Source organism: Nothobranchius furzeri, chromosome 12, assembly GCF_043380555.1.
Source record: "Nothobranchius furzeri strain GRZ-AD chromosome 12, NfurGRZ-RIMD1, whole genome shotgun sequence".
NCBI classification, from domain to species: domain Eukaryota; kingdom Metazoa; phylum Chordata; class Actinopteri; order Cyprinodontiformes; family Nothobranchiidae; genus Nothobranchius; species Nothobranchius furzeri.
The window spans coordinates 33,615,277-33,631,319 of record NC_091752.1 but is presented as its reverse complement, the minus strand read 5'-3'; the positions used below and the strand labels follow the sequence as shown (position 1 = coordinate 33,631,319).

General features: G+C 42.9%; 2 protein-coding genes across 4 annotated transcripts in view; one reads left to right on the top strand and one right to left on the bottom strand.

Annotated features, from left to right (window-relative positions):
• LOC107376010 (SH3 and PX domain-containing protein 2A) overlaps positions 1 to 16,043 on the top strand; it is a 170,241-nt gene that overhangs the window by 41,947 nt on the left and 112,251 nt on the right. The window lies entirely within an intron of this gene.
• On the bottom strand, positions 9,706 to 12,637 carry LOC107376009 (N-acetyllactosaminide beta-1,3-N-acetylglucosaminyltransferase 3). Its single transcript, XM_015944881.3, has 2 exons — positions 12,173 to 12,637; positions 9,706 to 11,906 (listed from the first exon to the last, which is right to left on the bottom strand). Exons 1-2 carry the CDS (start codon positions 12,178 to 12,180, stop codon positions 10,721 to 10,723), a joined length of 1,194 nt encoding a protein of 397 aa, XP_015800367.1. The 5' UTR covers positions 12,181 to 12,637; the 3' UTR covers positions 9,706 to 10,720.

Here is a 16,043-nt window from a genome sequence, read left to right as displayed (position 1 = left end):
TTCTGAAATTAATTCTACTGGAACACCGCCGTGAAAACAATACATCCCATCTACGAAGACACACACGATGGCAAGGGGTATGTGTACTAGACACCATTTTCATTGTGTCAGATTCAGTAGTGTAATGGTTACAGGGTCAGACTGGAGCTTAGTTTTGCAGATTGTCATCTCCCAGTCGCGGTAATAACTATTTTTTTTTCTATTTAGCAACACTTGACATTATTATGTTTTCAATCCTTTATTGGTAAATTGTTTAAAATATAAGGACTAATCTGTTTGTTCTTTACTTTTTTGTCTATTTAGCCAGTGTGAGTCCATGTGTGAACAGTCTCAACTAAAATGCTGCTTGGAAACGACCAAATTCAAAGATCTTTAAAGACATAAAATATTTAGCAGAAAAAAAAACTAAAATATAAATAAATGAAATCTGTTTCAGCTAGCTAAATGAATTACTGCTGACACCACCTAGAGTTGAACCAGCGTCAGCAGAGGGCGAAACAAAACAAAAGTCAAACAATAATGCCACTGGACTACCATTGACAATAGAAATGTATGCTTGGAGCGGCCATTGGCAAAGATTCGCTGAAAGGGACCTTTTCAGTTTGGGATATTAATTCAGACCTTGTCTTGTAGTAAATTATATTTATCTTGCTTAATTTGAACATAGAACAGAGTATTGACAATTGTAAACTAGTAACAGCCGTAGTTCATATGGGTCTGACAACTGACCCAACAGCACCCCTTTCAGCTTCGGAACGTAAGTGTTGCATTTTCCAAATATGGTATGGGTCTGACAACTGGCCCGACACCGCCCCTTTCTGTGTACTGCAGCCAGGTGTATTTGGGAGAGTCTGGGCTTTATTTTTAATTGCTTTGATCAATATGATCATGTTGTATATTTGCCACTGTGTGTTTTTCTTGATATGTGTTTTTAGCTTTTTTCAGCCTTTTTATTTTAACGCCATTGTTGAGGTATCAAACGTGGATTCAATCATAAGAACGGTAATTTGGCTTCCCCGGAGGTGTTATGTGTTTAGTGCATCTAGCATCTACAGACGGCACCCCCCAAAAAAAACCGATCTCCAGCCGCTACTGGTACGTATCATGGCATGTTCGCTCAACGTTCCTGGATGTGTTCTTGCTCCGCCCATTGTATCGAAGATGCATCAATGCATCCTTCTGCGGAGTTGGCACAGCAAATATCCCACAATGGATTGCGTTGCAAACCATTATACTCTCAACATCAGAGTAAGCTCGTAACTGTAATGTTCTATATTAGAAATACAAATAATGAAAATACAAAATTGCCTATTTAACTAGTGTGTGTAAGCTGTAACCTGTATTTGGGTTTTACTCTTCACAATCCCTCAAAATGCTAATTAGCTAACCCACTATTAAAATAAAAGCAACGTAGCTCTTGGTTTAAAGAAAAAGAAACATTTTTTATTAATTTAACATGCTTTAAAATGCTGGAATTGAATCAGTTTTAATCAAAAGTGGGCCAAATGTAATGCAAATAAAGTTTTCATTGTTATTTTGTCATTTAGGAACAAATTAGACTTTCATTTTTATGTCAGGTTGCTTGTTTAACTGTAGCAACAAGCAGCACTTGTTGCCATGACACATCAGAGTACAGTTCTGTTCCAATACCTTCCTTGCTCTCCCATACTCGATAGATTTGTACCTTGGAGCCTGGTGATTGTGTAGATGTGTGGCATAGAATATGAGAGCCAACCTGATGACGTTAGAAGTACGAACAACCCAGGTGTCAAATGGATGAATGGATTTTAACCCGGTGTGTGAGTTGAACAAAAATAACCCAAAATAACCTAAAATAACTAATATTGGGTTAAACAGTTCATGGGGGAGCATTTGAACAGTTGTGCCTAAAAGAGCATGCCTGCCGAGATTTGCATGCCCTGTTATGGGAAGATGCATACGAGTAACAAGGCAGCTTTTTAATATGTTTCTTATTCGTTTGCTTCCCTACAAAATGACGACTATTGGCAGATAAATAAAATAAATTATGGTTTATTTAAAAATAATAATAATAATCTTTAAAACATTTGTAATTTTGAATCGCATTCCTGGTTTTTAAACAAACATCAAAATTGTTCAAGCAAGCAGACACACACACACACACACAATCTAATAATGTGTGTGTGGGTAATGGTATGGCTGTGCCAATGCTTTTAATTGGTGTGGGAGGGATAGGAATGAGGGTTATTTAGGGTCATTTTAATCTGAAAAGCACTTTGAGTTGCATTTTTGTAGGCGAAGCACTTTATAAATAAAGTTTGATAGATTGATTGCAGCCGGGGTATTCAATTCCGGTCCTGGAAGGCCGATATCCAACATGTTTTAGTAGTTTTTCTGCACTTGGTTCAGTGGTTGAATCACCTGTGCAGCAGTTCATCAGGCTCTGCAGAAACCTTTTAATCACCTGCTGATTAGAATCAGGTGTGTTGAAGCAGAGTTAAAACCAAAACTTCGTCTTCGTCTTCCTCCGCTTATCCGGGTCCGGGTCGCGGGGGCAGCATCCCAATTAGGGAGCTCCAGGCCGTCCTCTCCCCGGCCTTGTCCACCAGCTCCTCCGGCAGGACCCCAAGGCGTTCCCGGACCATATTGGAGATGTAACCTCTCCAACGTGTCCTGGGTCGACCCGGGGGCCTTCTGCCGGCAGGACATGCCCGAAACACCTCCCCGGGGAGGCGTCCAGGAGGCATCCTGACCAGATGCTCAAACCACCTCAACTGGCTCCTTTCGATCCGGAGGAGCAGCGGTTCTACTCCGAGTCCCTCCCGAATGTCCGAGCTCCTCACCCTATCTCTAAGGCTGAGCCCGGCCACCCTACGGAGGAAACTCATTTCGGCCGCTTGTATCCGCGATCTCGTTCTTTCGGTCATTACCCAAAGCTCATGACCATAGGTGAGGACTGGGACGTAGATCGACCGGTAAATCGAGAGCCTGGCTTTCTGGCTCAGCTCCCTCTTCCCCATGACAGATCGGCTCAGCGTCCGCATCACTGCAGACGCCGAACCAATCCGCCTGTCGATCTCCCGATCCCTCCTACCCTCACTCGTGAACAAGACCCCGAGATACTTAAACTCCTCCACTTGAGGTAGGACCTCTCCCCCGACCCGGAGGTGGCAAGCCACCCTTTTCCGGTCGAGAACCATGGTCTCAGATTTGGAGGTGCTGATCCTCATCCCAGCCGCTTCACATTCGGCCGCGAACCTACCCAGCAAGAGCTGAAGGTCAGAGCTGGATGAAGCTAGGAGGACCACATCATCCGCAAAAAGCAGAGACGAGATTCTCCTGCCACCAAACTCGACACACTCCACACCACGGCTGCGTCTAGAAATTCTGTCCATAAAAGTGATGAACAGAACCGGTGACAAAGGGCAGCCCTGGCGGAGTCCAACCCTCACTGGGAACAGGTCCGACTTACTACCGGCTATGCGGACCAAACTCACGCTCCTCTGGTAAAGGGACTGAATGGCCCTTAACAGAAAGCCACCCACCCCATACTCCTGGAGCGTCCCCCACAGGGTGCCCCTGGGGACACGGTCATAAGCCTTCTCCAAATCCACAAAGCACATGTGGATTGGTTGGGCAAACTCCCATGCCCCCTCCATCACCCTTGCAAGGGTATAGAGCTGGTCCACAGTTCCACGGCCAGGACGAAAACCACATTGCTCCTCCTCTATCTGAGATTCAACTATCGATCGGACCCTCCTCTCCAGTACCTTGGCGTAGACCTTTCCAGGGAGGCTGAGGAGTGTGATCCCCCTATAGTTGGAACACACCCTCAGGTCACCCTTCTTAAAGATGGGGACCACCACCCCGGTCTGCCACTCCCTAGGAACTGCCCCTGATGACCACGCAATGTTGTAGAGACGTGTCAACCATGACAGCCCTACAACATCCATAGCCTTGAGATACCCAGGACGAACCTCATCCGCCCCCGGGGCTCCGCCGCTGTGTAGTTGTTTGACTACCTCAGCAACTTCTGCCCCCGAGATCGGACAGTCCATCCCCAGGCCTCCCAGCTCTGGTTCCTCCTCGGAATGCGCATTGGTGGGATTGAGGAGCTCCTCAAAGTATTCCTTCCACCGTCCGACTATAGCCTCAGTTGACGTCAGCAGCTCCCCATCCCCACTGTAAACAGTGTGAGCGAGTTGCTGCCTTCCTCTCCTGAGGCGCCGGACAGTTTGCCAGAACCTCTTTGGAGCCGATCGATAGTCTTTCTCCATGGCCTCACCAAACTCCTCCCACGCCCGAGATTTTGCCTCGGCAACTGCCACTGCTGCACCCCGCTTGGCTATCCGGTACCTGTCTGCTGCCTCCGGAGACCCACAGACCAGCCACGCCCTGTAGGCCTCCTTCTTCAGCCTGACGGCTCCCCGAACCTCTGGTGTCCACCAGCGGGTACGGGGGTTGCCACCACGACTGGCACCGGCCACCTTACGACCACAGCTAGCAACAGCCGCCTCGACAATCGCAGAGTGGAACAAGGCCCACTCGGACTCAATGTCCCCCACTGCTCTCGGGACGTGGTCAAAGCTCTGCCGGAGGTGGGAGTTGAAGACCGTCTTGACAGGTTCTTCTGCCAGGCGTTCCCAGCTGACCCTCACTATGCGTTTGGGTCTGCCAGGTCTACGCAGCATGTTCCCTTGCCATCTGATCCAACTCACCACCAGGTGGTGATCAGTTGACAGCTCCGCCCCTCTCTTCACTCGGGTGTCCAAAACATACGGCCGCAGGTCAGATGATACGACTACAAAATCTATCATCGACCTGTGACCTAGGCTGCCCTGGTACCAAGTGTACCGGTGGGCATCCTTATGTTCGAACATGGTGTTCGTTATGGCCAAACTGCGGCTTGCACAGAAGTCCAATAACAAAACACCGCTCGAGTTCAGATTAGGTGGGCCGTTCCTCCCAATCACACCCCTCCAGGTCAAGCTGTCATTGCCCACGTGAGCATTGAAGTCCCCCAGCAGGACAATGGAGTCCCCTGATGGAGCACTATCTAGCACTCGTCCCAGGGACTCCAAAAAGGGTGGGTACTCTGAACTGATATTTGGCCCATAAGCACAAACAACAGTCAGGACCCGTTCCCCGACCCGAAGGCGCAAGGAAGCTACCCTCTTGTCCCCCGGGGTAAACCCCAACACACAGGCAGAGAGTCTCGGGGCTAACAAAAAGCCAACCCCAGCCCTCCGCCTCTCACCCGGAGCAACTCCAGCAAAGTAGAGTGTCCAACCCCTCTCCAGGTCTCGGGTTCCAGAGCCAATGCAATGTGTCGAGGTGAGTCCGACTATATCTAGCCGGTACCGCTCAACCTCTGCCACAAGCTCCGGCTCCTTCCCCGCCAGCGAGGTGACGTTCCATGTCCCAAAAACTAGTAAAACCAAAACGTGCTGGATAAAGGCCCTCTAGACCTGGAATTGAATGCCCCTGCCTTACAGGCTGTACTCAGAGAACAAAAAAGCCCACAAACCCCTGGCCCAGCAGGACCAAGTCTGTGACATCAGATCTGTGCTTCAAATGGCAGGATGTGGTGTCTTATTTCCTGACTTTTAGATATCCTGCCTCAGATTGGATCATAAAAGCAACACAACTCTACCACTAACTCTCGCTGCTCGGGGACATTGATGTTTTATCTCCACAAATAACATGCCTGGAGGAGCTTCTGCCATTTGAGTGAGATGCTAGCAGTTAGTTTCTGTTGACCGAGACGTTCTCTGCTGGTACTGGACACTAAAAACAAGAGCCTTCCCCAACGTGAGTCAATATGGGTAAGTCCAATTCAGGGTGTGATGTAGAACTGTCAGGCTTTTCAAATGCTAGATTATCACCTTCTAATTTCAATGAGAAGCTGAATGCAGGAGACAGGTGTAGGAGACTATTTTCCTGTTCAGCCTGCACGAAAAAATCTGATTGACTGATTATAATCAGAAATAATTGTTTTAAAAATGGTTTTTCAGTGAAGTACACCTTTACCTTTATATTTTTATTTTATTTAACCTTTATTTAACCAGATGGGTTGATTGACAATTTACACGACAATGTGGCCAAGAAGCAGCAGCAACATAAGGAACTTTATATCAAAGAACAACAGTCAGATAAGATAAATACAAACAAGAAAAAAACAAGACATCGTCATCGTCTTCGTCTTCCTCCGCTTATCCGGGTCCGGGTTGCGGGGGCAGCATCCCAACTAGGGAGCTCCAGACCGTCCTCTCCCCGGCCTTCTCCACCAGCTCCTCCAACAGGACTCCAAGGCGTTCCCGGACCAGATTGGAGATGTAACCTCCAACGTGTCCTGGGTCGACCTGGGGGCCTCCTGCCGGCAGGACATGCCCGAAACACCTCCCCAGGGAGGCGTCCAGGAGGCATCCTGACCAGATGCCCAAACCACCTCAACTGGCTCCTTTCGATCCGGAGGAGCAGCGGTTCTACTCCGAGTCCCTCCCGAATGTCCAAGCTCCTCACCCTATCTCCAAGGCTGAGCCTGGCCACCCTACGGAGGAAACTCATTTCGGCCGCTTGTATCCGCGATCTCGTTCTTTCGGTCATTACCCAAAGCTCATGACCATAGGTGAGGATTGGGACGTAGATCGATCGGTAAATCGAGAGCCTGGCTTTCTGGCTCAGCCCCCTCTTCACCACGACAGATCGGCTCAGCGTCCGCATCACTGCAGATGCTGAACCAATCCGCCTGTCGATATCCCGATCCCTCCTACCCTCACTCGTGAACAAGACCCCGAGATACTTAAACTCCTCCACTTGTGGTAGGACCTCTCCCCCGACCCGGAGTTGGCAAGCCACCCTTTTCCGGTCGAGAACCATGGTCTCAGATTTGGAGGTGCTGATCCTCATCCCAGCCGCTTCACACTCGGCCGCGAACCTACCCAGCAAGAGCTGAAGGTCAGAACTGGATGAAGCTAGGAGGACCACATCATCCGCAAAAAGCAGAGACGAGATTCTCCTGCCACCAAACTCAACACACTCCACACCACGGCTGTGCCTAGAAATTCTGTCCATAAATGTAATGAACAGAACCGGTGACAAAGGGCAGCCCTGGCGGAGTCCAATCCTCACTGGGAACAGGCCCGACTAACTACTAGCCATGCGGACCAAACTCACGCTCATCTGGTAAAGGGACTGAATGGCCCTTAACAGAAAGCCACCCACTCCATACTCCTGGAGCGTCTCCCACAGGGTGCCCCATGGGACACAGTCATTAGCCTTCTCCAAATCCACAAAACACATGTGGATTGGTTGGGCAAACTCCCATGCCCCCTCCATCACCCTTGCAAGGGTATAGAGCTGGTCCACAGTTCCACGGCCAGGACGAAAACCACATTGCTCCTCCTCAATCTGAGATTCAACTATCGAGAAACAAGACAAAACAGTTAAACACAAAAGACATAAAAAAGGCAGTCCTCGTATACAATATGTACAAGCAATCAAAACAGACTTAAAACAATCTTTAAGCACTCAGAGTCAGGCACATTGATCAGAAACTACTGATTGTAATGAATTATTGAAGGTAGATAATGGAATGTAGGTAGTGAGCTTTAATGATTTTTGCAGCTCATTCCAGTCGTTGGAAGCAGCAAACGCCATTTGGGTGGCCAAAGTTAAAAAATGACAGCCTAAATAACAAGGGATGGCTTTGAAATTTGATGGCAAAGCGGCCCCTCTTTTCTGTAAAATCTAATCTAGAATTTGCATTTTCTGGATGTAAAATAAAAATCTGATTATTGCAGAAGTCATTCAGCAAATGTATTCAAGTTCGTACTATTGGAAATATGCAGAATCATTGTGGGGTTGTGGGGGTTCCCCCAGCACAGATCTGCATTTCTACAGAGCGGATGCAGGTGGAGTGGGTGGATGAAGACATGCTTGTAAAGAAAACGGAGTAACGTCGGTTATGCAGACCTGGTTTGGGTTTAAGGAGTCTGATGCTGAGCAGAAAAACATCCTCAGTCAAATATTCTGGGTGACAGAAAAGTCCCATTTGTGTTATTAGCTCATTAATGCAAATGACCTTCCAACCTTTCTGTACATCTTCGGTGATTTCGTTTTAACAAAATACCCTCAAGTGTTTCAACTTATTTTCCCATTTTAATAATAAGCCATAATATAGAGCTCTGTAATAAAACACTAGTCTTTTAGTGTTAATAATATAAATTTTATATAACAATGTAGGGTGTAGGAACTTGAGTGATTTAAGAGCTCAATAAATATATTACCTCTACTTATGACCAATAAGCTGTGATACTGTTTAAATGTAGAATCTAAACTCTGCTTGGTCTTTACTGTGTTTATCAGAAGATCTAGGATTCTTTTTATTAAGGAATTGTACACACTTTGTTTTGATTCAGAAAAGAGTCAGGTTTATTAATGTAAGGATTTATTTTACAAACAATTAAAACACGACAAGTTAACTAAGCATTTCCTGTGATGGATGGAACTAGATGTGAGGCATGAAAGCTATGTGTGAATGAGATGTCAGTCAGAACTTCCTTATCTAGGAGAGTTGAGTTCTGGGTGTAAAAGAATTTGGTTTGCGTTAAGCTATGAAGGTGGTTGTTATCAAAACACATCAGACGCAATCGGTCATGTCTACATACCCACTCGAAGACCCTTGTGATAGATCGGAATGTCGAAGTCCTCGGACTTCCAGGCACCCAGGTCCCTAGAAGAAACTGCGGCCCCACTAAACCTGTCTTAGAGTTGTCTCCAGGTCACAACAGATGGATGGAACCGTGCGTCTAGGACTCTTAAGGAGTCTAAACGATATCAGCTTGTTCTGCTGGAACTGTTTGCTGTATCAGCTTTGCAGGTGCAAACAGATTTTGACGACGTGTCAAAAGCTTTGATGGTTAAAGAGGGTTTTGCTTCAGCTGGACCGTCTGAAGCTTTCTCTAGAACTCAGAGATCACCCGAGAATGATCCAGTTTTGATGTTCTCATGTTATGATTTGTGTAGCCAACCAAAGGCTGACAAGTTGAGGAATATTACCAAGACAACCCAGAAACACGCCCTCTTCGATACGGAGGCTCTGACTAGGGTAAAAGACTATTTATGTGTCACGAGTTCAACTTAACCTTACTTGAGCTTGTGTGAGTGCAAATGGTGATGACCTTGTCATATAAACAACATAACATTCATTTCAAACTTCAATCACTGAGCACAGATTAATGAAACATCTCATTATATTATATTTATAAGTAGCAATAAATAAACATTTATTTAATGATTATCTAGCTTATACGTTGTAGAAGAAGTTCATATTGAGTTAGGATATCATTCTTGATTTAGCAACTGATCCGAGCTGGAGTGTTCCTTATATGGAGACATGAAGACCTGAAAGATTGGACCTTGAGGAGAGAATGTTATTGTTGACAATTGGTTATCACGTGTTCAGAGCTGCAGAGACTCTGAGCTCCAGCTGACGGGATGAAGGCAGGCCAATTTAAAGGGGACACATGCAGTCTTGTGTCTCCTTTTTGACCAGATGTTGAATGGTCAAACTGTACCTAAAAACTGACCATTCCTGGACGTTACAATAATATAGTTATTGTTAATAATTGTAATAAATTACTTGTATAATAAAATTGGTATTATTAGATAAAATGCACACCAGACAAAAGCAGTTGTTTGGCATGAATAATACTTGCACCCAAGTTTTATGATATTTTTACTTTTATTGTAAAATCCTGAACACCTTCCTTCTTAGTATAATATCATTAGTATTTTCTTCAAGCAATATACATTTCTCTTAACAATAAAAATAATAAAGATCTTTTTGTCTCAGTTCATAAATTCATTTTGGTGTTTCAGTCCACATATATCTTGTTGACATAGTTCAATTTTATAAAAAAAAAATTCAACATTTTTTTCTAAATTCTATTCCTTAAATCTCTTTGGCATTCTCATCCATTGTCATTGTGCTTCTGTCCATGTACACACAAAAATAACATATTGTTAAACACAAAATAATTAAATCAATCCACATTTTAAAGGTTGGGTATGGAACACAAAACACAAGCATGCCATCTAGTGTGTGGAAGTTGTAGTTGCAACAATACAACAAGGTTTCCTGCCATTGGGACACCAGGTTTGCTGCCGATAAGTGAAAATTTTTATTTGGGTCCATCTGTTGTTGGCTTCACCTAAAATCACTCTGATTTTAGATCTTTTATTGTTGCTCCTCTTCTCAGAATCAGAATCAGAAAAGCTTTATTGTCAATGCTCCAGCGTCCTGAAGCAAAGAAATTAGATGAATTCTGAGAAGGATAACGACATCTTCTGGGCTCAGAAGCGGCTGCTTGACTTGCCGAGTCCGCCATTTTCCGCAGTGCCATCCTTGATGTGGTGAGCGGACTGTTTGGCAACCCGCAATGGCACCCTCTCCAGGCTGGTTGATGTAAACAAAAACCCAGTGTCGTGCCCGTCGAAAGAAGTATTTGATTATTTTTTTTACTTAAAATAGGGCTTTTAAAGGAAATATTGTAATTTCATTCTGCACACCTCAAAATGCCCTGCGGAGGTATTATTTTTTTTAAATATAGCTTTTTAATAAAATGCTCCATATTCAACCTTCAACATCTTATGAAAATGTCTCAAAGATCAAGGTCAAATGTATTTATCAAGCACATTTTACTGTGGCTCAACCCAAGGTGCGGTGCAAGACACGGCATTAAACTACGCTCTTAAGAATAAAGGGATTCCACCAATTTAACAATTGGACTCCACACTTGAGTTTGGGGTTGTGTACCTCATCCCACATAATATATAACTTAGCTGGAGGGAATTTGTGAATTAGAAGCAGTTCTTTGATGAAACAAGGGTCATACTTATCAATCATTTTGGAGGGAATGTACCATGCAAGTGTTCTCACTCCAATATGAGGGTTTGGTTTAAGTTCTGCCGCAGCCAAACACATTCCCACGTAGACATCATCAATAGGAATAATTTCAACAGATTTTGACTTTTCGTAAATGACTGAAGCGGTGTAGCCAGACATGAGGTAGCCCGCACCTCCGCAGTATGCGGGGTAAGATCTTTCTTTATACACTTGAAGTGGAACAAAGTACTTGCTATTCGGCTTTCTGTTGGCACTTGCATTTTTGATGACATGTCCAGTAAAGAGATGCTTGGTTCCGTTGTTGTCCTCGAGGCTCTGAAGATACTGAACCATGTTGTCTGTGTGGGCGAAGACATCATCATCACCATTTAGCAGGAAACGAGCATGGGGACAGCGTCTGTTCATCCACTCCAGAAAAAGGATCTGCTTTAGAGTCAGGTTGAAAAATGATTCTCTGAAGTCCCACTGGAGAATGTCTCTATGTTGTTTGTGTTCTAGAACAAGGAGTTTGTTCAGCCTCTTTTTCTCAAATCCATCACCTTCTGTTCCTGTAATGAAGATCGTTCGAATCTTCTTCCCATTATGTGACCTCTCCTTAGCCCAGGTCTTGCGCAGCACCTCTCGTTGTTCATAGTTCTTGGGGGGACTTTTAATGACTAGCAATAGAAAAATGTCAATGGGCTTATTAGGTCGTCCACATTTGTAAGGCAGATCCAATATTATAGGAAAATTGCGACAGTGACGATAGTAAAGGAAGTCTTGAATCTGATCGGAAAGAGAGCTAAAGTTCCAGACTTTTCTCGCGTCCATATTTGGCTCACATTTTGGTGGTAGAGATTCTTGGTCTGGGGTGATGGAATTTTCTTCTTTTTCTCTATTGACATATATATATTTTAGATCGGTGTTGGTGAAATAATCAGTTGGAAAAGCACTTTGAGGTTCTTTAAAATAAGCAACCATTAAAATCATTCCCAGCAACAGGGTTACTGTGATAATGATGGTTTTCACTTTGAAATATCTGGAAAAAAAAGAGAAAATGAGTAAACCTTGGTCAACATCTAACATTTATGTCAGTTGTTATTTAGATTTTTGAAACCTTTCCTCTTAAGATAGATAAATATGAAACAAACAAACAAACAAACTGTTATTAGAATAATTAAAACAAATGCAACCAAAATAAAAATAAGCGGGACACATTACAGTCTTGTACAGCAAAGAGGGTGAAGTAAATAAAACAACAATCAAACAAGGCTATTAAGGTGTATTAATGCATGGAGTAATTACCTTGGCATGACTGTGGAGTGATACGATGAGGAAAAGTTAGCTGATGATCCCCCGAAACAAGATGATAATTGTCTAATGTTATCAGAGGTTTAGTGAGTCTGACAGTTACTGACTTTAGACAGTCGGTTTTCTTTCAGAACATTGTGAAACAAAAACAGGTTGAGCAGGAACGGCCAGGGCTGAGCTGAGAAGCCCGCATTTTCTTTGGCTTAATCTGTCACAAGAGTACTCAGAATCTTCTGCTTCAAGCTAGTTCCAGTCCTCAGAGTTTTAGTCTAAAACAGCTGGCACTCAAGAAAAGTATGTGCTCTTACAGCTCAGGTAGATGGTGGCAGTATTATGTAATTCCCACATTTACTTTTATGTGAATCAGCATTTTTCTAAAAATATAATAGAATAGAAAACCCCATTCATTGTTACTTGGTAGGTCCTTCCAGACTTTAGGAAACACTAACACTTGTTTAATCAATGTGTTTGTGTTCTCTAGTAGGATTGAAGGCCTTATAAGTTGTACTGGTGGGGGTGCACTGCTATACCAGCTTCAGGAACTAGAAGTGTGCCACACCACAGCTAAGTTTCAGACGGTAGGTTTTGGAGATTTATTCCCTGATTTTTGGACATCTTGCCCCAGATTGGCTAACCAGTGTTTGTGAAAACCTTTGAGCCGCACCTGCCAAACTGGCAGATGTGAGAGTGTTTCATGCTTGACACTTTTGAACTGTGAATGACAATGTTCTCGAGCTTAAGATTTGTAACTACTGGTATTTGAAATTGGGTTTTGACCTCTGACCTTTACTTACTATGCATATTTTTATTTCGACAGTAATCTGTTGAAATAAAAACAAAAACAAAAAACCATCAATGTGTTCTTCTGCCAATTTCAGAAAATGAGGATTAGACAGTCCCTCTGCTTAGAAAATAAACAAAAAGAATTTATCATAAAATTATGAGATTTTTTGAAGAATTATTATGAAACATCAGACTACATATGAAAATGTTTCTAAATGTTGTAATGGTTTATAAAGGGTTATTGTGAGTAATGTTGTAACGTAATGTTAATGTTTCTTTAAGAGATGTGGTGGCTGATTGAAGAGGGAAAGTGAAAGCTGGAGATGTGGGTTTATCTCAGCTGCTAGTGAAACTACTCTTATAGGCTGAAAAAGGAAAACAGTCTACTACACCTATCTTCAGCATTAGCTTCTGACAGGAAATGGATGGTAAAATGCTAGGATTTGAAAACCCTCACACTGTGATGCCACACAGTGAATTTGCATTCATGGCCTCACCCATCTTGGCTTTGCCGGCCCACTTGAAGGCTTTTTTTTATTTGCAGAGAGGAGAAAGAGCGGAGAGTATGTTAGTGGTGGTGACTTTGAAACATGGCAGAACGTGTTCCATTAGCCAATCAGAAGCAAGGTGTGTGCATATTGTAGCGAGATGAAGGTTCTCTGATTTGTGCCAAAGGTCACATTTGCCCACCTGGGTCAAACAGTACTTTGAATCCACAGATTAAACCCAAGGAGCCACAATGTCTAGCCAAGATCATAACATCATCTGCTGTTCCGTCCCAGAAGAAGGACACTTCAAGCCACGATGATAATAATGAAATAATAATTAATAAACGTTTGATTTTTTTACTGTTTAAATAATCATTAATACATGACCACTTGGTTCAGATATAAAGGTATTTTAATTACATGAAATGGATTATTATGCTTTGGGTATTATAATGATAATTATTATAATGATTAAAGATGTGTTCAGCAAAGAAGACCTTCACTGTCAGCTAACACAGAGTTCAGATAAACAATAACTGCAGCACATGTTTTTTGACGCATGACCAAGCTTTCTTCCGGAGAGAGAGGGAGGTGTTCTGAGAGAGTTTGGTAAAACTAACCATCACAGATTTCACGTCCAGTTCTTCAACCGACACCACGAGGAAAGGAGAACGGCCGTCTCCTTGACCCTCTGCAAGCTATTCTGTCATGCCGACAAGAATGGCTAAAGAACAAACCGTAAACCAGCTAATGCAAGACTCTCCCAGAGTCATTGATTTCTGAAGTTAAGTTAAAAGATGAAACGTGCATCTGCCAAACGCTTCGTACAGCCGTGTACCCAGGACATCTCTGGACCGGACCATTGGCACTTGCGTCTACCCTACCAGCCGAAGTGCCACCTTGGATGAACCCATCCTTCTGATGTCCGGATCCGCAAAGGGGTCCTGTTTTGGGTGAGGTAGAACACAACAGATGACGTTTGATGCTGTTTTCTCTAAAAATAACTCCGTTATCTGCAAAACATAATTTCATCCAGAACACCTTCCATTCCCTCTGAAAGAAACCTTCTGAGAACTTCATTCACGCATTCAAAACTCATCATTCTCAATTTTAGCTCCGCCCAACACAGGTTTGCTTTTAAACAAGTAATATCAAAGCTGTTAAGGATTGTTATAAAAATTGCCATTTACGAATTGTCCTTTTATGATTGTTGTTCCAAATTTTTCAGTTTAAAAATTGTTAGTAAATAAATTTCTTCATTTTTAAACTTGCCTCATTATTGAAACGAAACACAGAAAAGGGTTGCATTTCCAGTTTATCGAATGAAATGAATCTTACTGAATCTTCTGTTTAATAAATAAACTTTGCTATGAATTTAAGCATCTTAAATTAATATTTCACACCACAACAATATCATAATGGGCAATTCTGCTGTTTGCAGCTCACCTCTGCACCAGTTAATGAAGTTACAAGAAGGGGGATGTCGATCATAATGTCACAATTAATGTCACAATCACAATTTTCTGTTTGAAAATAAAACGTGTTAGTAAAGTGTAAAAACTGGCTAACAGCAACGTGACCACTGAAACAGTTTTCTTTGCAACGTTGATGTTTTATCTCCACAAATAACAGAATCTTGAGGGATTTCTGCCATGTGGTAAAGCAGCTAATGCGTTAAATGTTAAGTGACAGTGTGATGAACTGTAGATCTGTCAGGCTTTTCAAATCCTAGAGTTTCATCGTCTAATTTCTATCAGAAGCTAATGCAGGAGATAGGTGTTGGAGACTATTTTAATGGTCAGCCTGCATGAAAAACTCAAAGTGGCCGATTATAATCAGAAGTAATCAATATTTCTTAGATTAAAAAAAAAATCTTTTCAGTGTCCGCATCTTTGAGCTTCAGCCTGTACCTTTTCGGTCATAACCTATGTGAAAGTGTTTTGGCTCTTTTACAGGAGGAATCAGGAATTGTGTTCATGATTATCCTGTTCTGTTTTCTGATTGTATCCTGTGCAATGTTATGATTGAATAAAAAAATAAAGTGTTAATTAAGCATCTTCTTAAATAACCGAGATTTCAATTTCAGTCAAAATTATTGTCATTCTCATTTTGCCATAATCGAGCAGCCCTACAATTATGAAATGTTCAGAATCAAATAAATAATATCTTCCTTTGTATATTCATCCCGTGTTCGTCTTCGTTATTCATGTTCTTGTTCTTTTTTTACACAGTTTAGTAAAAAATAGTTTATTTACCTGACATGTTTCAGCTAGTATCTCTAGCCATCATCAGAGATCGCTGGTGTTGATTGCGCCACTTCCTTTTATCCGCGGGCAGCAGAGGATGGTGTTGCCCTCTACTGCCCATGTCCTCCTTGCTGATGACACTGTCCCATGCATGATCCAACATGAATACTCCTTTGTCTCTGTTCATGGTTTGTGCCCAGATCTCCTTATTTCTATCGCTTTCTTGATCCATCCATCAAAATAAAAAATATGGATCAAGGAACAAGAAAAAGAACATCCTCGATGGGAAAAAAGAAGAAAATGGATAAATAATATTTTCACTTTTTCTAGTTGAAATCGACTCATTGT